The sequence below is a fragment of the Nomascus leucogenys genome, chromosome 11, assembly GCF_006542625.1.
Source record: "Nomascus leucogenys isolate Asia chromosome 11, Asia_NLE_v1, whole genome shotgun sequence".
In the NCBI taxonomy this organism is placed as follows: Eukaryota; Metazoa; Chordata; class Mammalia; order Primates; family Hylobatidae; genus Nomascus; species Nomascus leucogenys.
In genome coordinates this window covers 107,967,077-107,990,689 of record NC_044391.1, presented here as the reverse complement: position 1 = coordinate 107,990,689, position 23,613 = coordinate 107,967,077, and the positions used below count along the sequence as shown (strand labels likewise).

At 43.2% G+C, this 23,613-nt stretch overlaps 1 protein-coding gene and 1 long non-coding RNA gene across 2 annotated transcripts; one reads left to right on the top strand and one right to left on the bottom strand.

The window, feature by feature from the left end:
- The first annotated feature begins 1,583 nt into the window (after positions 1–1,583).
- On the top strand, positions 1,584–11,299 carry LOC105740500. The gene is made up of 4 exons (XR_001116536.1): positions 1,584–1,719; positions 7,050–9,038; positions 9,299–9,393; positions 9,929–11,299. It is a non-coding gene; the product is annotated as an uncharacterized LOC105740500 (long non-coding RNA).
- On the bottom strand, positions 5,798–21,167 carry ADIPOQ (adiponectin, C1Q and collagen domain containing). The gene is made up of 3 exons (XM_003256622.3): positions 21,103–21,167; positions 9,899–10,120; positions 5,798–8,987 (listed from the first exon to the last, which is right to left on the bottom strand). Exons 2-3 carry the CDS (start codon positions 10,110–10,112, stop codon positions 8,467–8,469), a joined length of 735 nt encoding a protein of 244 aa, XP_003256670.1. The 5' UTR covers positions 10,113–10,120; positions 21,103–21,167; the 3' UTR covers positions 5,798–8,466.
- Between the last annotated feature and the right edge of the window lie 2,446 nt (positions 21,168–23,613).

Genomic DNA, 23,613 nt, shown 5'->3' with positions numbered 1-23,613 from the left:
ACAGGCATGTCCACCAAGCCCGGCTAATTTTTGTGTTTTTAGTACAGACAGGGTTTCACCATGTTGGCCAGGCTGGTCTTGAACTCCTGACTTCAAGGGATCCACCCACCTCGGCCTCCCAAAGTGCTGAAATTACAGGTTTGAGCCACTGTGCCTGGCCCAGGATACTCTGTTTTAACTGCTATGATTTTGTAATATGTTTTCAGTATCTAGCAAGGCTAGCTGCCTATCCCACCTAAATTACTATTTTTAAAAATTCTTATACAGTCTCACCTGTGTGCTCTTTCAAATGACCGTAACAAAAGAAAAACATTAACACCCCTGAAAATTCACTAGAAGCAAAATATAAGAAAAGGGTGTAATGACAAGTCATAGACTTCAAAACATGGCTATTGAGGAAGGAAACAAAAGATTCTGCCAGAGCATGGCAAGACTTCTAATATCACTGTAGCCTCCCACCCACCAAGACTATACTAAAAAGAAGAGGATTGGACAAATTCCTGTGAGTTCTCCTCAACCTGGGGCAAAGAAGACTCAACAGGTAAGTAAGTATCCCAAGGAAAAGTCTAGAAAAAACCTGTCAGAGTACAAACTAGCATATCTCAAGATCTCTGTGGAAGTGCTGATGGTTCCTAGGGATTACTAGGAACCTGTGGACCTAGAGGTACTCCACCATGAGAATAGGATGCATGGCCAACGAGATGGGTTAATTTGTGGTACCAAACATTTAACAGCATTTCAGAAGAGACAGGAAAAGCCAGGTTACCCAACAAGGCTACACAAGCCCCAGAGTCTGCTTCTATGCTGTCTTCCCTCCGTCTCAGAAAAGTGGAAAGAAAATGAGATTTCAGCTCTTGCTCTGTAGCTGGGAGGTGAGACTTGCAAGTATCAGAGATGACAGTCATGCTCACTGTATCAGAGCAAACAAAGTCTAGAAAGACCCACGTTCAACACAATCAAGCTGGATCAGCCGGGTATACTACAGAAAAGCAACAACAAAAAGAAACAAACAGCATGCCAAGAACCCATTCAGGGAAATATATATGTATAAAATATGTTTTTTATATATATATATATATATATATATATATAATATGTAATATATATAAATACATTTGCTATACATATATTATCTATATTTGCTATACATATGTATATATGTACCAAAATTTAGAAAAACCCACAAAACTCTCCATGAATTCCTGTTTTTGGAAGACCGTGATAAGAACATGAATAAAATAAAACAAGAGGAAGTTCAAAGATAAGAGGACAAAGCAACGGCATTTCCCAGAACATTGTTAAAGTTAGAATGGTGAAAGCAAGCATTCTTGTTTTGTACCAATTTTAATGGGGATTTATTTAGTGTTTTGCTTTTTTTTTTTTGCTATTAATTATAATGTTGGATATTATTTACAATTTGTTATTCTTTATCATACTAGGGAAATAACTTTCTATTTTTAAGTTATAGGTTTTTTTTATTTGTTTGGTTTGGTTTTGTTTTGAGATGGAGTCTCACTCTGTTGCCCAGGCTGGAGTACAATGGCACTATCTTGTCTCACTGCAACCTCCGCCTCCCAGGTTCCAGTGATTCTCCTGCCTCAGCCTCCTGAGTAGCTGGGATTACAGGCGCCAGCCACCATGCCCGGCTAGTTTTTGTGTTTTTAGTAGAGACGGGGTTTCACCATGTTGCCCAGGCTGGTCTCAAACTACTGATCCCAGGTAATCCATTGGCCTCGGCCTCCCAAAGCGCTGGGATTACAGGCATGAGCCACCGTGCCTGGCCTTAAGTTATAGAATTTTTTAAATAAAGAAAGGTTGAGCGTTGACTTAACCTATTTCAGCTGGCATGAACAAACTATTTTGGAAGACCCTTACTTTCTTGCACCACACTACAAAGAACCTCAGTGCAGTTCTCAGAACTTGCCCGCATGAAAGATGAGTGAGACATTTCATCATATTTTCTTTAAATAACCGGACTTTCTGCCACATAACAAATTGAATGACTCATTTTACAAAGGCAAATTCTTCCATTACCAGTATTTACAGGATTGCTAACATTAAGGCTACAGGTTGTATAACTCTATCCCCCAATGTCTTGAAACCGTAAAGAAAAAAAGTCCAAGGAAATTGGGGTTTATTTTTCTTTTTTTTTTCTTTTGAGACGGAGTCTCGCTGTCGCCCAGGCTGGAGTGCAGTGGCGCAATCTCGGCTCACTGCAAGCTCCTCCTCCCGGGTTCACGCCATTCTCCTGCCTCAGCCTCTCCGAGTAGCTGGGACTACAGGCGCCCGCCACCACGCCTGGCTAATTTTTTGTATTTTTAGTAGAGACGGGGTTTCACCGTGGTCTCGATCTCCTGACCTCGTGATTCGCCCGCCTCGGCCTCCCAAAGTGCTGGGATTACAAGCGTGAGCCACTAGGCCCGGCCGGGGTTTATTTTTCATAACAGCATGGCTTTTGGCATCAGGCAGCTCTGGCTATGAATCTTTGCTCTACAATTTACTAGCTGCAGCTTTGAGCCAGTTAATTATCTTCTCTAAGCTTCAGTTTTCTTATCTAACAATGGGGTCAATGATATTTAATGTACAGGATGTTGTAAGGAGTAAATAAAATAATCTATTTCAAGCAGCTACTTCAAAATGATAATTATATTATTATTTCTATTTTCAAGATTATGATGTACCTAGTACAAAATAGACAATAAATATTTACTGAATAAATCAGTGATCTTTGTAAAGAATTCAAAGATGAAATACAAACTCTCTGTCCACAAGGGATTTCTAAGCTAGGAGGTTAATTGCTAATAAAATACATGTAAGTGAAGCTAGGGTTTTAGGTTTGATCTTATGGGGACCTAATGACTTGACTCTATTATCCTGTTGCCAAGTCTTCTCCCTAACTAAGCCTGAGCTTGGTGCCTGGGCACAGTCACAGTATAATTTCCAACCCTGTGTACTTTTTATTTTTATTTATTTATTTTTTTGAGATAGAGTCTTGCTCTGTTGCCCAGGCCAGACAGCAGTGGCACTATCTTGGCTCACTGCAACCTCTGTCTCCCAGGTTCAAGTGATTCTCCTGCCTCAGCCTCTCACGTAGCTGGGATTACAGGTGCATGCCACCACAACCAGCTGATTTTTGTTTTTTTAGTTTCACCACGTTGGTCAGGCAGGTCTCGAACTCCTGACCTCAAGTGATCTGCCCACCTTGGTCTCCCAAAGTGCTGGGATTACAGGCATGAGCCACTGTGCTCGGCCCCCTGTGTACTTTTTAGATGTACATAAAAGAAATAAATTCAAGCTAACTTACATTAAAAGGAGAGATGGCATAAGAATACAGGAACTGGTGTCTTATGGCACCCGTGGGTTGGGATACAGTTAAATCTCAGGAAGGACTGAACCAAAAAGTAGAAGGCATCTAAGATCTCTCTCTCTCTCTCTTTGACTTTCAATTCTGTTTCTCTCAAAGCCTCTACCTTTCTCACAGTTGGGCCTCTTCTTTTCTACACTGCAGGGCAGAAGGACCCATGAGTCCTGAATCTGCATGTTTTACATCCATCCTAATTCATATTCCTGGAAGAATCTGGTTGGCCCAGTATCTTAGCCCATTTTGTGCTGCTATAGCAGAATACCACAGACTGGGTAATTTATAAAGAACAGAAATTTGTTGGCTCACAGTTCTGAGGGCCAGAAAATCCAGTGGCTCAGACCTACAATCTCAGCACTTTGGGAAGCCAAGGCAGGAGGATTACTTGAGCCCAGAAGTTTGAGACCAGCCTGGGCAACACAGCAACACCCTAATCTCAAAAATAATGTCTGCAGAAAATGTCCTAAATTTGCTGAAAGACCGATATGTATAGATTCAAGAAGCTTAATGAACCCTAAAATAGGTGAAAGTTGAAAACACCCAGACACATCATAATGAAACTATTGAAAATCAGAGGTAAAGAAAGCATCTTGAAGGCAGCTGGAAGAAAAAATGATAAATTACACATAAGGGAAAACTATGACTGCAGGTTTCTCATCTGAAACCATAGAGCCTTTGAGATAAAGGGAAAAATATATATATATATACACACACACACCATAGGTCCCAGAAGACAGAAACATTTTTAATGCGCTGAAAAAACTAATCTAAGTAAAATAAACTGCTAGAAGAAAGAATTACCAACTCAGAATTCTATATCCAGCAAAAATGTATTTCAGGAAAGCAGAAAATATGAAGGCATTCTCGAATGAAGAAAAACTAAGAGAATTCATTGTCGACAGACTTGCTTTAAAATAAATGCTAAATAAAGTTTTTCAGGTTGAGGAGAAATTACGCCAGAGAGAAACATAGAACATTAGAAATTAATAAAGAACAAAATAAATGATGAATATCTGAATATTTTTCTCCTCTTAAATTCTTTAAAATATATATATGACTGTTGAATGCAAAAATCATAACATTGCCTATAATGTTTCAATGTATATAGATGTAATATATATGACAACTATAACATAAAGGAAAATGGATAGAGGAACTACTATGATTATAAGCCTTCTATGGTTTACTGGACGTGGCAAAATATTAACTCTATGTATACTGTCAAAAGTTAAGTACAATGTAATCCCTCAAGCAACCACTAAAAAATACCACAAAGAGATATAGGCAAAAACCCAATAAATAAATTAAGATAAAATATTATGAAATATTTAAATAATCCTAAAGAATTCCGGAAAGAGAATAAAACAGAAGTGGTGAATAGCAAACAAATAAAATGGTCATCTTAAATTCAACAATTTTATTAAATATAAATTGTCTAAACACCAATTAAAAGACAGATATTTTTAGACTGGATAAAAATGATACCCAACTACATGCAGTCTGTAAGAAATACATTTTAAATACAATAATATAGATATATTTAAAGTAACATGATGGAAAAAGATATACCATGAAAACACTAATCAAAAGAAAGTTGACCGGGAGTGATGGCTCATGCCTGTAATCCCAGCACTTTGGGAGGCCGAGGCGGGTGGATCACAAAGTCAGGAGTTTGAAACCAGCCTGACCAATATGGTGAAACCCCGTCTCTACGAAAAATACAAAAATTAGCCGGGCGCAGTGGCATGCGCCTGTAGTTCCAGCTACTTGGGAGGCTGAGGCAGGAGGATTGCTCACGGCAGAGGTAGCAGTGAGCCAAGATCACGCCACTGAACTCCAGCCTGGGCCACAGAACGAGACTCTGTCAAAAAAAGAAAGAAAGAGAGAGAGAGAGAAAGAAAAGAAAAAAGACAGAAAAAGAAAGAAAGAGAGAAAGGAAGGAAGAAAAGGAAGTTGAGTGCCTATGTTATTTTTAGGCAAAGTAGACTTCAGAACACAGAAAATTATCACAGATAAAGAAGGACATTATGTAATGATAAGAGAGTAAATGCACCAAGAAGACATAATGCTAAATGTGTATATATCTAATAATAGAGTGCTAAAATATATGAAGCAAAAGCTGACAGAACTAAAGAGAATTGGACAAATCCACAATTATACTTCAAAGCATCACAGGACCATTAATCCTGAAATCTTGACCTCAGTTTCTCTCAGGCCTCTTTTGGCCTCAGTTGACTCTCTCTCTGTGCCTCTGGTTCCACAAAGGAATAACCCTGCCCCAGAGAGTTTAGGGTAACTGTGAAAGTGTGTTCTGTGAGGAGCCCACCCCAACCAGATGTGAGACTGTGAGCATGGCCAGACTTTAGCTACTTGTTGAAATTTTAGAGAAAATCCATAGGAATTTTCCAGCAATGTCTCTCTGGGAAACTCAAGAAAGGACAGGTATTATTTTGCACCTATCATCCACTCTCCTACTTCTGATAACAGTGTCCCAATTTTGGTTTGGGGAAAATACGTCTACATACCCCTAACTTAAGCTGCAATTAAGTCAATATGAATATTTCATCCTCCTGACTCAGTGATTGGCCAGAAACAGGCACACAACTCAGCCAGAGCAATGAGATGCAAGGTTATACTTGCTGGGGCATCTGGGAAAGAGAGCTTCCTCTCTCCTCTTTGGGCATCACCAGAAAACATGATGTCCATTTAGCCAGATGGTGTGGTGTGGGGATACGAGAGCTGGGCAGGCCACAGTCTTTTTGATATCAGGAGGGAAACCCTAGAACTATACTGTGCAGTGCCTGAGGGTAAAGCCTGCGCTGCGGAAGGCAGAACAGAAGGACAAACAGAAAAGGGTCTTGATTGTTTTGAGCTTTGGTTCAAACCTTATCTAAAGACAGAACAACTCTGGTAATTTCTATTATGCAAAAGAATAAATGTTTCCATTTTTCCTTTATTTTTCTTGCTTACAGTAGTTTGCATAATATTTTGGGTTTTCTGTTGTGAATGACATTCACAACATAGAGTTCTGACTAACACAAGGCTTACTCTCACCTCTTCATCCCTCTCTACACCTCATTTCTATCTTTCTCGAAAAATAACAACAAAAGTAGAGGCAGGCAGATCACAAGATCAGGAGTTCGAGACCAGCCTGGCCAATATGGTAAAACCCCGTCTCTACTAAAAATACAAAAATTAGCCTGGCATGGTGGCGGGCACCTGTGTTCCCAGCTACTCGGGAGGCTGAGGCAGGAGAATCGCTTGAACCTGGGAGGCAAAGGTTGCAGTAAGCTGAGATCATGCCACTGCACTCCAGCCTGGCAACAGAGGGAAACTCCATCTTAAAAAAAAAAAAAAAAAAAAGACAAAGCTTTATATGTGGAAAAAATAATACCTTAATGATTAGCAATACACATATAAGAGAGAATTATTCAGAATTTAAAACTGTAAGCAAAAAAATAGTTTTTTAAATTTATGTATTGACAGAGAATGCTATTTACTCTGTTTTTGCTAAAATCTTTGAAGAACATCACTGGAGTTATTGTCTCCTGAGAGAATGTTTACCACCATCAACTACCTCAACCTGTAATTCTTAAAGAACAAATTCAGGAGGCCCAGTCTTCCCTGACCCTGTTGGTACTCAAGAGGAGAATGGCTTCAGAATTCCTCCATGTGTTTTGCATTTCAGGCTCAAGCTACCTTCCTGGTGGAAAATTCTTTAAGTGTTCTGAAAATCACAGTCACCCCTAACTTCAGTGGAAAAGATTCATATTGTCCAGCTGAACAAGGATTGATACTTAAAACCAGGGATTTCCTAAAATGAAAATGTTTCTGTGGATAAAACTGGTTACATGCAGAGACTGGAATGGAGTTAATTCTGGGTAGATGTGGGGATCAAGAGATTGGTCTTCATGAGGCATTTATCAAGGATCTGCAAGGGATTCAGAGGTGAAGGAAGCACAGTCCTTCCCGGGCAGTTGTCTCTAGCCTGGTGGGAGGTGTTCCTCACACCCAGGACTCTCATCCATGGCAAAATAAAAAGTGAGATATCGACTGGGCATGGTGGCTCACGCCTGTAATCCCAGCACTTTGGGAGGTCGAGGCGGCTGGATCACCTAAGCCAGGAGTTCGAGACCAGCCTGGCCAACATGACGAAACCCCATTTCTACTAAAAATACAAAAATTAGCCATGTGTGGTGGTATGTGCCTGTAGTCTCAGCTACTCGGGAGGCTGAGGCACAATAATTGCTTGGACCCAGGAGAAGGAGCCTGCAGTGAGCTGAGATCATGTCACTGTACTCCAGCCTTGGTGACAGAGTGAGACTCCATCCCCCCGCCAGAAAAAAAAAAAAAGCGGATATCACATCAGAGAAGCTCCTGGCCAGGTGGCCTTGAGCAACAGGGATGAGTTCAGCACTTAGAGATGGAGTTGGCTTTCCCAGTTGGAGGGAAGAGCATGAGAAGGGACATAGGTAAGAGGAAGTAGAGTAGTGCAGGGGCCATTGAGTAGTAGTCCTTCCAAGACAGGACTTCATCATAGAACCACTTTCTCTGAGGGACCTCTGCTTGGGGGAGGTTTTAATTCATGAGGAAGGCAAATTCAATGGCTCTCAGGTGAGGCAGGCAACAGACACCCACCAACACTCCAAAGAGAACATGTACTTCTATAAAAGGGCACAGTCTAGTGAACAAAGTCCACAGCTCTGGGTTTGGATTCTAGCACTGTCACTTAATACTTGTGTGACCTTAGACATTCACTTAACTCTCTCAGCCTCAGGACTCAATCTGTAAAAACAGGAGAATGCTTGTTCCCTGTGCCTTACAGGATTGATACGAGCATCAGGAGAGACAGTGGGCACAAAACAGCATTGTCAACTACTTCTTTCTAGTCAGTTATCTGGTCGCGTTTGTGAAGCTCCCCAGGACTGGGAACATAGCATATGATTTTTGTAAAGTTACTTGATGAATGAATGAATGAACAAGTCAATGAATGAATAATATCTAAAGGCCTCCAACTAAATAATAATCAACTTCCTAACTGTACTGAAAGCCTTTAATTGACTTCGGGGCTGTTTGGCCTGGAGGAGGCTCTGAGTTAGTGGTCATCAATTGGTGTCATGGTAGAGAAGAAAGCCTGTGAAGGTGGAGTCATTGTCATTATCAGCATAGAGTCCATTACGCTCTCCTTCCCCATACACCTGGAGCCAAACTTGGTCGCCCACCTCCAGATGCAGGAGCACCGAGCCGGAGGCCTGGTCCACATTATTTTCCTGGTACTGATCATAGGTGAAGAGCATAGCCTTGTCCTTCTTGAAGAGACTGACCTTCACGTCCTTCATATAGACTGTGATGTGGTAGGCAAAGTAGTACAGCCCAGGGATGTTGCAGTGGAATTTACCAGTGGAGCCATCATAGTGGTTTTGCTGATTGTAGAAGATCTTGGTAAAGCGAATGGGCATGTTGGGGACAGTAACGTAAGTTTCCAATCCCACACTGAATGCTGAGCGGTATACATAGGCACCTTCTCCAGGTTCTCCTTTCCTGCCTTGGATTCCCGGAAAGCCTCGGGGACCTTCAGCCCCGGGTACTCCAGTTTCACCAATGTCTCCCTTAGGACCAATAAGACCTAAGGAATGAGAAGACCTCAGTGACCACAAAGAACAGAACTCCTGCCTAGGTTGGTTACAGCCTAAATTACCATCCCTGTGGCTCCCACTCACAACCTTCTTGACTTATAGAGCAAGAAACCAATAAGAGCTCCCAAAAGGAGAGAGGTGTTACCTCCTCCTTCTATATCTCCCACAGACAGGGAGGCTCCCATAAATTCAACCCCATCTTTATCTCCTATAGGTCTCTATCATAGACCCTCCACCCTGCCAGCCCTTTATGTGCTGGCACCATCAACCCTGGTTTTGCAATTCTACCCCCTCCATCTAGGATGTCTCTCCTCCTCTATTCTGCCTACCCATCATTCAAGGCCTAGCTGAAGCTCTGCCTCCTCCTTGAAGCTTTCATTCTTCATCAGATCCACGGTGAGTACATTTTCTCTATGCTCCATACTTTGAATACTTGTTCACTTCCAGTTTGACATTTTTAGAGTAGACTTTCTTGTAGTAACCACCAACAGAGCCTTGCACATTAGACATCTTACCTAGATCAAGAGTTCCCCAAAGGCAGGACTGTGCCCTTCAGGGGGTGTGCAGTAAATGTGGTTGAATGCCACTGGATGAAATGGAAGTTAAGCAGACAGAAAGAGGAATCAGAATATGAATGTACTGGGAATAGGGATGAGGGTGAAGATGGGAAAGGGGATGGAAAAGAAGATGCAGATGCAGCAAAGCCAAAGTCTTGGTTATAGAGGCACCACCTATTCTCATCCTTGGAAGACCAACCCCAAATCACTTCAGGTTGCTTATGGTTTACATAAAAAAGCTTTGCTTCCTCCCTGTGTCTAGGCCTCAGTTAATAACGAATGCCTTCATATAGTTTATATCAGTCTAGGAGGTCTGTAATGAAAGAGGCCAGAAACATTCTTACCTGGATCTCCTTTCTCACCCTTCTCGCCAGAGATGCCATCTCTGCCATCACGGCCTGGGGCCCCATTATGGCCTGGATGCCCTGGGATGCCCGCCATCCAACCTGTGCAGGCCCCCTTGGGCAGAGGAAGCAGGACTCCGGGCCCTTGAGTCGTGGTATCCTGGCCATGACTGGGCAGAGCTAATAGCAGTAGAACAGCTCCCAGCAACAGCATCCTGAGCCCTGGAATCCACATGTGCACTGTCAGCCACGGAGAGACAGACCCCACACAGCACACCCAGTTGGGACCTACACAGGACTCCATCCATCTCAGCAGAGTCCACTTCTAGGAGCTGCTTTCTCAGTATTCAACTCTTCCAGGAAGACTTTTCTGAATATTGCAGCCCACCTTGATCTCTTTCTGCCCTGAAATTTGTAATACTTAACATTATTCCCTGTGTGTAGTCTCCTTTCCTCACCAAGATTATGAATTCAGTGATTGCACAGATGACACTCCTCTAATTTTCCCATATCTGAGCACAGGACCAAGCAGAGCGAAAGCTCCAAGAGTCGACTTGCCAAGAATCCATCCTTGAGTTTCCCAAGTATGATGACACAGATTGCTCCATTCAGTGCTAACCAGCCTCTCTCCTCTAGCTCCTTTCTTTTCTTTCCCCTCTTTTCTCTCATATTCTGTGTCTGTTCCTCCTTCTTACTCTCTCATTCTCTTTCTTCCTCTACTCCTCTCCTGGGGCACATGTTTGACTATTTGGTATATTACATTTGCACACATGCACACACACACGCACACACACACACACATACACACAGAGAGAGAGAGAGAAAGAGAGAGAGAGGGAGGGAGAGACTCACCCTGAGTTAAACAGACAACGAGAGACACATCATCCCATGAACATATCCACTGGCCCTTTGTTTGCCTGGGCCATCTTTAGCTGCCCCTCCTCCCCTGTCTAATCTCTATTCAGCTTTCAGGACCCAATTTGGTTGTCATCTCTTTCAAGAAGTCCTCCTTGTTCTCCATCTCACTCCTTGGCTGGTTCTTTCCCCTCTGTGTTTCTCCAGTGCCCTGGTAATATGGTTTGGGTCTGTGTCCCCACCCAAATATCACGTCAACATGTGTTGGAGAAGGGGCCTGGTAGGAGGTGACTGAATCATGGAGGCAGACTTCCCCCTTGCTGTTCTCATGATAGTAGGTGAATTCTCACAAAATCTGGTTGAAAGTGTGTAGCTCTTCCCCATATTCTCTCTCTCTCCCTTTCTCTCTCCTGCCGCTGTGTGATGTGCTTGCTTCCCCTTCGCTCTTTCTTCCACCATGATTGTAAGTTTTCTGAGGCCTCCCCAGCCATGCCTCCTGTATAGCCTGTGGAACTGTGAGTCAATTAAACCTCTTTTCTTTATAAATTACCCAGTCTCAAGTAGTTTTTTACAGCAGTGTGAGAATGGATTTATACACCTGGCTTAGCTCTATTATTGCACTCTGCTGTAATTTCTGTTTTGCTTACCCATTTCTCCATTAAACAGCAAGTACCAGGGGACAAAGACTAACACACTAATAGCAGAGTAGGGACTAAATAAGTACTTTTATAATGAGGAAAAGGAATCATGAGAGAGCTAGAGAAAGGAAGGGAAGGAGGAAGGAAAAGGAGAAAGGAAGATAAAAAGGAAGAGTGGAAGAGGGAAGGAAGGAGGGAGGGGGGAACGTATTTGAAATATGTATTCTGGAGCCCTAGCAAAGAGCTCAAGTGGCACAGGTAGTCAAAAGCCTCCCTGTCTCAAAATCATTCTTTGATATCCTCCTCCCAGAAAAGGGCCCAATGCAGGTATAGGGACTTTTATCCCCTCTCAGATTCTGCCTCTGATCTTAGGGGGATCTTAGGCCCCCACCTCAGATTGCTGAGGTCTTAGTCTTCCCACTCTCACCAAGGAGTTGGGAGAAAGCATCTCATAGAGAGAAATAGGTCCTAGGATCCTGGATTAGAGGCATCACTAAGACCCTCTGTGGGTTAATGTGGTTAATCCCAGGAATCTGATTCTAAACAAAGCGTAGTCCATGTACTTTATTCTACCTTAAAGATTCACTATTTTTCATCAGTTTGCTTGTCTCTTCTGGATTATACGAAGTCTCCCAAATTAGGTTTGTCTTCAGGACAACTGAAGGTTTGTTGAAGACAAACCTACTCGTCTGTGAGGGATGGAAGAAAGACCGTGACTGGCAATCTCACCCCAAAAACGTGGGCCTGGTATCTGGAATCCCACTCCTATACCCCATTACCTGGGGCTCTATACTGCCCTCTTCACGTGGCACAACCAACTCATCTTTCATCTTTATCATATATATGAGATAAACTTTGTATATACATATAAACTATATGTATACATTACATATATAGTTCATTAAAAATAATAGTTATATAGTTCTTTGGACATGACAGAAAAGAAAACAATCCCCAACTCCAAGAATGTCTCTGTTTATTTTTAAACATAGTGGAAATCGTACTTTATGTAAAACTTTATTCCTCTATTCTGTCTTTGGCATTTTCTAGTTTTTACAATCACTATTTTTAATGTCTCCGAGTGAGTGCTAGTCTAGTAAGTGGATATAATCAATATATATTTGACCATTTATATTTCATCAAACTTTTAGCATATTTTCATTTTTAAATATTATTTTATATTCTGTAGGAAATTATACTTTGATTTTTAAATAATATTTTAAATATCCTTAGGTATATGGCTTCCTCCAAGATTATTATTCTGTTATGACAGATTCCCAGAAGTAAATTACTGGACCAAAAGGTATGTACATTTTTAAGTCTCCTGATACATATCCCCACATGGCAGCATATGTTATACTGCCAACCAGTAATATATTAGTGTGTGTACAAAAGTGCATACCTTAACTACCCTCATCAGCTTTGGGTATTACAAAAAACATTTGTGTGTTGTCAGTTTAGTGAGCAAAAGAAATAATGGCACCTCACTGCTCTAGTTTGCTTTTTTTTTTTTTTTTTTGAGAGCGGGTTTCACTCTGTCACCCAGGCTGGAGTGCAGTGGCACAATCTCAGCGCACTATAGCCTCCACCTCCCAGGTTCAAGCAATTCTCATGCCTTAGCCTCCCAAGTAGCTGAGATTACAGGCATGCACTACCACACCTGGCTAATTTTTGCATTTTTTAGTAGAGATGGGGTTTCACCATGTTGGCCAGGCTAGTCTCAAAATCCTGACCTCAGGTGATCCGCCTGCCTTGGGCTCCCAAAGTCCTGGGATTAAAAGCATGAGCCACCATGCCCGGCCCTTGCCTCTAGGTGTTAAACAGCTCTTATTCATGCTAAGACTTAGTAAGTATTCAATTTTCTTCTGTTTTTTTTTTCTATTGTTTGATATAGTTAAAATTTCACTCTTTAATGTAGCTCTGATTTTTTGTTTTGATGTAAGCAGTGACCTAAGGTACTCAAATGGTTTCTCCCCACTTGAAGACTAGCTGTTACAACACCTTTAAATTGCATTAATTTTTTCTCTCACTATAGATCTGATGCATCATTTATCAAATATCAGGTTCTAATATGATCTTATAAGTAAAGTAACCATTGGGAATGAAATGGCAGACAGAGAGAAGAGAGACAGAAACAGCAACAGAAACAGGTGCAGTCAGACTCAGGTGCTGCCCCTTTAGGTGTCATGAGTCTTTATTTAAGAGCCACTACTATCATTTATATGTATATTTGTCGCCCTCTACTGAATTTGAAGAATTCAGGAGCGTGTTCTCAATAGCTGCTGGAAATAAAATGAGAAACAGCTTAGGTTTGACTAGTCTCAAGATAGGAAAAAAGAGGTGAGCTACATGAGAAGCCAGGGAGAGACCAGCAAAGCCCCTTTTGTATTTTAGGAGAATTCTTGTTCTGAGACTTTAACGATTTCACGCATCTTTAAACTTCCTCACTGCTTGTCACCTCCGCCCTTTCTTATTATGGCTCTGGCAATAAAACTCCTCAGAACTTTGAGCTCCACGCATGTTCTTCTCCAGAAATGGGAAGAATCTGTGAGGCTCCGTCCTTTTCCACTGGGAAACAGGAGGAGAGAATCCAGAATATGTGAAGGCCCCAGAGATAAAGCGTGACTGGGGGCTTACCCCAAACCTTGGAGAGAGGGCAAACTCAGGGGCCTCTGGAGTTTTCTGGCTCCTCCCCCTTTGTTAAAAATAAAGGTCCCTTTCTCCTACCCTAAGGGAACACTGTTTGTCCCTACACTTCAGCATTATGAACAGATTTTTCCACTAATAGGTGCAATCAGCCTGGGTTCCATGACAGTGGCATGGGGTAGAGGTCCTGAAAATACAGGAGTGGGATGAGCACAGGAGCCTCAGAAGCTTCCAAGACCAAGAATGGACTCTGATTGAAAAAGAAAGTTGCATTCCAGCTTAATTCTGGGTGGGAAACCGGCAATTAATAACAATTGAAGATCAGTGCAAACTTAAAAAAAAAAATTTCAAAATTATTTGTGTTCTTTTTTATTTTACTTATTTATTCATCTGGAGATGGCGTCTTGCTCTGTCACTAGCATCTTGCGCTCTCCAAGTCTCAGGTTCTCCTACACATTAGAGTCAAAAGCAGGGCTTTGGGAAGATTAAGTAAAATAAGTTTTGAAAATGCCACATGAAAATTCTACCCCAAGGACCCCTCACCCATGTCAGCGTTCTCATGTTCCTCATCTCACAAAATCCCGTTTAGCGGATTAGGAAGCTGAGTCTAAAAAGCTCTGCGTAATGCTTTCGGAGGCACCATGATGTGATGGAAAGCTCACTGATATGGAAGTCAGAACAGAGTCTCTCAGGGATTGTTTCCTTAATCTCTCAGTTTCCTCATCTCTAAAGTGGGAGTCATATATATAAAACGACAAACATATAAAAATATCTATGTTTTTAGATATTGCCATTGTTACACTTTGCTTGTTACCCTTCTTTCCTTCCTTCCTTCCTTCCTTCCTTCCTTCCTTCCTTCCTTCCTTCTCTCTCTGTCTCTCTCTCTTTTTTTTTGAAGCAGAGTCTCGCTTTGTGGCCCAGGCTGGAGTGCAATGGCACGATCTTGGCTCACTGCAACCTCCGCCTCCCGGGTTCAAGCGATGCTCCTGCCTCAGCCTCCCAAGTAGCTGGGATCACAGGCGTCCACAACCACACCTGGCTAATTTTTTGTATTTTTAGTAGAGATGAGATTTCACCATGTTGGCCAGGCTGGTCTCAAACTCCTGACCTCAAGTGATCTGCCCGCCTTGGCCTCCCAAAGTGCTGGGATTACAGGCGTGAGCCACTGAGCCTGGCCTGTTACACTCTGTTTCTATCAGAAAAAAATTCTTACTAAGTAATAGTGAGTACTATGATCTAAAACTCAATTATGCCTATAAAGAAAACTTTTACATGGATCAACAAGCTAAATCTCAAGTGTCACAATTCTTTGCCTTTGTAAAATGCTATTTGTTGTGTCCCTGTGGGCTTAGCATGGCACTAAAAGTTCCTAAGTCTCAATTCTGGTTATGTGTCATTTAGTAACTCAGGAATCTGCTTAATTGTTTTTGGTCACAAAGCTTTTGGCAACAAAGGAGTGATGCAGCTAAGCGCACCCCTGAACTGTCATAAAAAAAATTTGAGGTTGTGTGATTAGCTGTACAGTTAGAGCAATAAAAAGTCCAGGCAGACCTTCTGATTCACCATAATCAATTTAAGATTTCTTAATATTTCTTTCCTGGCAGCATACAAAAAGGCAAAATTAATAAATAACCTAGTTTTTGTATAACAAATTTTGTTACTTTTTATAAAATAAAGGGATCGATTTTATCTGTATTAAAATTAAAAATTTTGTGGACTTTTAAAATTTTTAAAAATGCTATTTATAAAACCTTTTCCTCACCTAGTGTCTCATTCGATTCTCACAATCACTTTGAGAGACAGGATAGGGTAGAATAGGGAGCGTGGGCTCTATGGTCTTGGTGCTTAGGCACTAATCATTTGTTCTGACCTGTGATGTGTTTCAGTGTTCTGTTTGTTGGAAGATCAAATGGTATAGTCCATGTAAAATGCTTACGATGGTGTCTGGCACATGTCAGTGCTCAGTAAATGTTAGTGATGAGTGTACGCATTTTAGAGATGAGGAAAGGGGACTTCAGAAAGGTTAAGTGGCTTGTCCAAGATCCCAGAGCTACACAGAGAGGAGCTGGAAATTAAACTCTGGTCTTCAGAACCCAATAACAGACTCTTAGACATAGTCCAGGAGGAGAAAACTATCGTGGTCACACATCCTGCCTTTCAATATGCCAATCCATGGGGTGAGGGATACAAGAAAAAAGTAGCATAAAAAGACTTCCACTGTAATCCCAGCACTTTGGGAGGCCAAGGTGGGAGGATCACCTGAGGTCAGGAGTTCGAGACCAGCCTGACCAACATGGTGAAACCCTGTCTCTACTAAAAATACAAAATTAGCCAGGCGTGATGGTGCATGCCTATAATCCCAGCTACTCGGGAGGCTGAGGAAGGAGAATTGCTTGAACCTGGGAGGCGGCAGTTGCAGTGATCCAAGATCACGCCATTGCACTCCAGCCTGTGCAACAAGAGCAAAACTCCGTCTCAATTTAAAAAAAAAAAGAAAGAAAAAAAGACTTCCAGATTATGAAGCAAGTGACCTGGCTTCTAGTCTAGGCTTCACCTAACTCTCTGGGTGAATTTCCAGCCTCCATCCAACCTCCCCAACTCCATGCTCTTTGCCTATAAATGTGGGATAGTAATCCTCATTCAACCTATTTCACAATGGTATTGTGAGAACCAATTGATAGAAAGTATGAAGAAGTATTTTATAAACCTATAAAGTGCTCCACACATAAGTGAAGAGAAAGGAAGCAAACAAATATGCACGGACCACTGCTATATAGCCATCACCCCTTTAACCTCAATTTGACCACACAACTCCTGGAGGTAGGATGCAATTCCCACAGAAGAAATCCAAGGACCAAACTGGTTCAGTAATTTCTGCCCAAAGACAACAAGTAAAAGAGGGCAGAGGTGTGATCTGAAGTCCAAATCACTGTACTGGCTTTCTCCTGCACTGGCTTTCCTGGCAAACCTCACACAGGCATGGATTCATCTGCTTTTAAAATTATATAAGGGGATGACCGTGATGTTCTCGGGATCCTGAAGGGCCATACTGTGATCATTTATCTTCATGTTAAAGTGTATGAGAAATTTCACTTTGACCTACTGGAATTTCAGTTGCAACAGCAGAATCCTGTGAAATGCAAGGACAGGGTCCCCTCTGGGACTGGCAGGAGGCAGAGCTGTATGGGGGTAAGAGGTCACCAAACCTGATGCCAACTCTTCCAGCAGAAAAGGGCATTAAAGCACACAAAATTGGCCAGGCACGGTAGCTCACACCTGTAATCTCAGCACTTTGGGAGGCTGAGATGGGTGGGTCACATGAAGTCAGGAGTTCAAGACCAGCCTGGCCAATATGGCAAAACCCCATCTCTACTGAAAATACAAAAAAATTAGCTGGGGGTGGTGGCACCTGCCTGTAATCCCAGGTACTCAGGAGGCTGAGACATAAGAATTGCTTGAGCCTGGGAGGCAGAGTTTGCATTGAGCTGCACTCCAACCTGGGCGACAGAGCAAGACTCTGTCTCAAAAAAAAAAAGCATACAAAATCCTCAAATGTCAGAGCCAAAAGGAGCCCCAAAAATCACCTCACCCCTGCCTTGCTTTTACAAATGAGAAGGCTGAGGGGAAGGAGTAAGAATGCACTTATTAGAACCTTATAGAAGCCAGTTCCCATGCTAGATTTTACACATTATTTATTTTCATCTTTACAATAACTCCATGAAGGAAGGAAATGACCCCAACTTCAGAGATGAGGAAACTGACAGATTTAGGAAATGATCCCTCAGAGACCCTGTTCTGACTTCCAAACCAGTGAGCTTTCCATCACATCACAGGGCCTCCGAAAAAGCACTACACACAGCTTCTCAGATTCAGCTTCCTAATCCGCTAAATGTGATCATGTGAGATGAGGAACATGAGAACACTGATGCTGGCGTGCATTCTTTGGAGTGTAATTTCCATAAGGCATTTTCAAAATTTATTTTACTTAATCTTCCCATAGCCCTGCTTTTGACTCTAACATGTAAGAGAACCTGAGACTTGGAGAGGGGAAGATGCTAGCTAATTCAACCACTGGATTGAATTATATCAAACTCCCATTTTTAAAAGTCAAAATGGGCCGGGCACAGTGGCTCATGCCTGTAATCCCAGCACTTTGGGAGGCCGAGGTGGGCGGATTACCTGAGGTCAGGAGTTTCAGACCAGCCTGGCCAACATGGTGAAACCCCGTCTCTACCAAAAATACAAAAATTAGTCAGGCGTGGTAGTGGGCACCTGTAATTCCAGCTACTTGGGAGGCTGAGGCAGGAGAATCACTTGAACCCATGAGGCAGAGGTTGCAGTGAGCTGAGATCGCGCCACTGCACTGCAGCCTAGGCGACAAGTGTGAAACTCTGTCTCAATAAAAATAAAAATAAAAATAAAAATAAATAAAAGTCAAAATGTAGAATATTGGCAGTTTCACATGGTGCAACCCAATAATAAACGGCATAATCAGGAATCAACTCAGCTTTGCCTAGCTCCCAGGAGCTTTGCCCAAAAGCCTTCACTCAGCCCTGGGAGAGCTGTCAATATCTCCATGCCCAACACACACACATACCCGCACCCATACACACACCTCCACCTATGCACATGCACACCCACACACCACATCCACACATCCACACACATATGCACCACCCCCCCACACACATACACACCCATCCAAATGGGTGCACACGCACACACACACACATACATACATACTCCAAGGAACAGAGCATCCCTTCCACCACCACATTTTTAGGATAATTCTCTCTCCACATGATTGAGTTTCTGATTGAAAGTATCTCTCCAAAAGACATCATCTCTTGACTTTAGCCATATGTCTGGGACCACTGGTTTACTGGCTTGACAAGGAGTAGGTGGAAAGTTTGTCCCTACAGCCACCTTAAAAGAGCAAGGATATAATCCCAGCCCTTTGGGAGGCTGAGATGGGAGGACTGCTGAGCCCAAGAGTTTCAGGCCAGCCCAGCCAACATGAGACTTGGAGAGGGGAAGATGCTAGCTAATTCAACCACTGGATTGAATTATATCAAACTCCCATTTTTAAAAGTCAAAATGGGCCGGGCAAAATTTAAAAATTAGCCAGGCATGGTGGCACACATCTGTAGTCCCCAGGCTAAGATGGGAGGGTCACTTGAGCCCAAGAAATCGAGGCTGCAGTGAGCTGTGATTGCACCACTGCACTCCAGCCTGGGTGACAGAGTGAGACCCTGTCCCAAAAAAGACAAGGAGCCAGTCTTGTGTCTATTTTATTTTTTTTTTTTTGAGATGGAGTTTTGCTCTTTTTGCCCAGGCTGAAGTGCAATGCTTTGATCTCAGCTTAAGACTCCTCGGCCGGGCGCAGTGGCTCACACCTGCAATACCAGCACTTTGGGAGGCCGAGGCAGGTGGAACATGAGGTCAAGAGATCGAGACCATCCTGGCCAACATGGTGGACCCCATCTCTACTAAAATAACAAAAATTAGCTGGGCATGGTGGCATATGCCTGTAGTCTCAGCTACTTGGGAGACTGAGGCAGGAGAATCACTTGAACCTGGGAGGCGGAGGTTGCAGTAAGCTGAGATCGTGCCAAAAAAGACTCCTGAAGACTTAAGGAAGAGCGGCAGCAGGGACTGCTGAGGAAGCTGCCGGACTCCCTGTGTACCACTGGCCTTCCTGAACAAAGCTGAAACCATCATGCTCCTTCGGACATATTCTGCTAGCATAAAGGACCCCCATCTCCCCAACCGAATTAGGCAGAGCTGGCCTTCCTTCTAGCGGAGTCCCTAGGAGTGAGTTGGTGCCACCCCTTGTGAGGCTTGATCCAAAAACCAGAACCTCTCCAGACCAGGGATCCATGTCCTCTAACACAAGAGGGGCTGACCTAACCTCTAAAATCCCTCCCACTGTGACCTTCAGCATCTACAGGTCAAAACCACCAGGATGCCTCAGAAACAGCACTTACTGGGGCGAGAGGGATTAGGCTTCACAAAAACCAGGTAGATCCAGTTTCTTCTGTCAGAAAATGTTTTTTTAATTACAATTTTTCGTAAGTTCCCACTATATGCCAGGCTCTTCTCATTTTATCTTATTAGAATCTATTTTTTTCTTTCTTCCTTTCTTTTTTTTTTTGACACAAAGTCTCGCTGTCACCCAGGCTGGAATGCAGTGGCACGATGTCGGCTCACTGCAACCTCTGCCTCCCAGGTACAGGCAATTCTCCTGCCTCAGCCTCCTGAGAATCTGGGATTACAGGCACCTGCCATCACGCCTGACTAATTTTTGTATTTTTGGTAGAGGCAGGGTTTCACCATGTTGGTCAGGCTAGTCTGAAACTCCTGACCTCAGATGATCTGCCTGCCTCGGTCTCCCAAAGTGCTGGGATTACAGGTGTGAGCCTCCATGCCTGGCCTCATTAGAACCTCTTGATTACCTTGTAAGATATCCCCATATCTACATATATCCCCAAATCCATAGACAACAACCATGTCACATTCATCATTGTATCTTGTGAACCCAACCCACTGTCTAGCCCATAGAATTTGCTCAGTAAATATTTGCTGAATAGAATAAAGTGGCAGAGCTGAATTCCAAATTCCAGTCTGAAGTCAGCACTCAGCTTGACTTTTCTCAAGCTACCTTCATATATGCTTCTTCCTCCGCCCTACCTGGTCGAGCTAAGAGGCAATGTATTCCCTTATCCCCCTTAATCGAATTGGACTTCATCTGTGGACAAACCCTCCCACCTTACTGACCCTAACTTTTTCTGAATAGGTACTCTGCTACAGAGCGAACTGGGCAAAATTCAGAATGGTTCCAGGCATCTTAGAAGGAATGCCTGAAATAACCCTTTCTCTCTTGGGGCTGTGGGAGAATTGAGGAAGAATCCCAGTGCGTATCTGCCTCCACCAGTGCTGCTCTGACCAGAGTATCCACCTGTATCCACTCCCACACCGCTATGGACAGGAGAGCCTGGGTGATCCCAGCCAGAGGCTATGCATGCACCCCCCGCCCAGCCTGGAACTTCACAGAATTGCTCTTACCCTCTGGTATGGAATCGGAACGACAGACTGTAGTCAGAATGGAAGTGAGGAGGTGATGGTCCAGCCTCAACAGCCTGGTACTCATGGGGGCAGGCAGTCCCCACCTCACAATTGTCATTTCCCATTGGCCAACTCAGTGAGGGCCAGAGGCCAGTGGGCAGGCACATGTGCCTGGCAGTTGCCCACAGCCTCCACCCTAGGGAACCTGGTGCAACCCAGCTTGGGCTTGGGAAGCCAAGTGGAGCTTCAGTCCAAGCACTTGTGTTTCCAGGCCTTGACCCTTATTTTGCCTTCTACAACAGCAACAGAAGATGGGGCAAAAGTCAAAACCACAGCAGGAGAACAAGTTTTTTCTTCTGCATCTGACAGAGAAACTTCCTAATGTAAACGAATTGCTCAGTGGTCCAGGAGGTCTCTCCCTCCCATAGATTTGCCCTAATAAGTCAGGGACGCCAATTATCACATCACAATCTTGCTCACTGTGCATGATTAATTGTGAGACTGTGTAAGTTCAGGCAGTGAGTGCTTCAGAAGGGAGCACTGTCAGAGGGGTCTGCAATCAGGTAAGAAATAGAGCATATCCTCCACTCTCTGACCTGGACCCTGGATTTAGGAAAGACCTTGCACATGAATTCTGAGAACTGGGGTGTGGGGAAGTTCCTGGAGTGGTGTGGGGCTTGGCAGGTTAAAAAGGCCCTGAATTCTTAAAGCTTGTGGCCTCAAATCGTAATTCGAATATAATATAATAGAAAACTTACATAAAATGTGATATTGGAATACCATCTTTCAAGATTTTTTGGTTCCAAAATTTAGGATAAGATTTTGACAGCTATCTTGGGGTGTGTGTGTGTGTGTGTGTGTGTGTGTATGTGTGTGTGTGTGTGTGACAGAGAGAGAGAGAGCTTGTTTTGCCAGTTCCTTAAGCATATATATGCCTATTCTGCCTCTCGTGGAACCCAGCTGTGGCCTAGAAGCAGCCTGGAGAACTGGAAGCTGCCAACCACCTAAGTGGTTTAGAAAGTTTAGGCTTGAAGTGGCAACATTCAACACCTTGGACTTTCTTGGCACACTCGTTTTATTTCTGAAGGGCAGGATCTGAGCCGGTTCTTGCAGGCCACACATTCTGATAAATTAAATTATGACCCCAGCAAGGGCTTAGGATGCCAGCAGCAACTTCAACAAGACATCCAAAACAGAATTTTCTCAGACAGAGACAGGGCAAGTGTCTGCCTGCCCCCCAAATATAATCTCCACGGTCCACACAGAGCCCAAAAATCTACCAGTAAAGTCAAGTCCACCATTAAAGTAAAGATCTGATCTAAAGCCTCAGCTTCCTGCTAATGTCCAAATATTTCAAGAGAAGTCACATTAGCCCATTGAGATTACAGACATGAGAGACTTTCCAAGGTCCCCCGGCTTAGATAAGTGGCCCAGGAAAATGAGGTTCCATATAGTTTAGCAGGCTGATTGAACCAAGAAGACAACAAAGAGAAATAGAAGCAACTCTCAATTATATCACTGTTTGATTTTTGTTATGGTGTTTTCCTATTTATTTTTGGTTTATGTTACTGTCTGTTGCTATTTATTAGAATGTAAACTTCAGGACAGGTGCAGTGGCTCACGCCTGTAATCCCAGCGCTTTGGAAGGCCAAGACAGGCATATCACCTGAGGTCAGGAGTTTGAGACCAGCCTGGCCAACATGGTGAAACCCCACCTCTACTAAAAATGCAAAAATAGCCAGGCGTGGTGGCACATGCCTGTAGTCCCAGCTACTTGGGAGGCTGAGACAGGAGAATCACTTGAATCCAGGAGGTGGAGGTTGCAGTGAGCCGAGAGCACCATTGTGCTCCAGCCTGGGTGACAAGAGTGAAACTCTATCTCAAAAAAAAAAAAAAAAGTAAACTTCAGGAGAGCAGAGATTTTGCCTATTCAAAGTTGTATCCCTTAGTTCCTAGAATAGAACCTGACACAAAGTAGGCAATAATAAATGTTGAATTAATGAATAAATGAATGATCATATTCAGCTTTCCTTTGGAGATAACTATTATTGTCTTTCATTTTACAAATAATGAATCTAGAGTTCAATGAGGGTAAATAATTTGTTCAAGGCACAAGTCTAGGATTTGAACCAGATCTGTCTAACTACAAAATCCCTATGCTTTCTAATTCCTCATGTCCTTCACCCCTCTTGAGGGACTGTGAGGCCTCAAGGTTGATGTATGTGCTTCAGGGTAGTTTCAGGGCTGGCATAAAAGGTATTTTCTTTGGCCGGGCACAGTAGCTCATGCCTGTAATCCCAGCATTTTGGGAGGCTGAGGCAGGCAGATCACTTGAGGTCAGGAGTTTGAAACCAGCCTGACCAAGATGGCGAAACCCCGTCTCCACTAAAAATACAAAAAAGTTAGCCAGGCATGGTGGCAGGCACCTGTAATCCCAGCTACTCGGGGGGCTGAGGCAGGAGAATCGTTTGAACCCGAGAGGCGGAGGTTGCAGTGAGCCAAGATCGCACC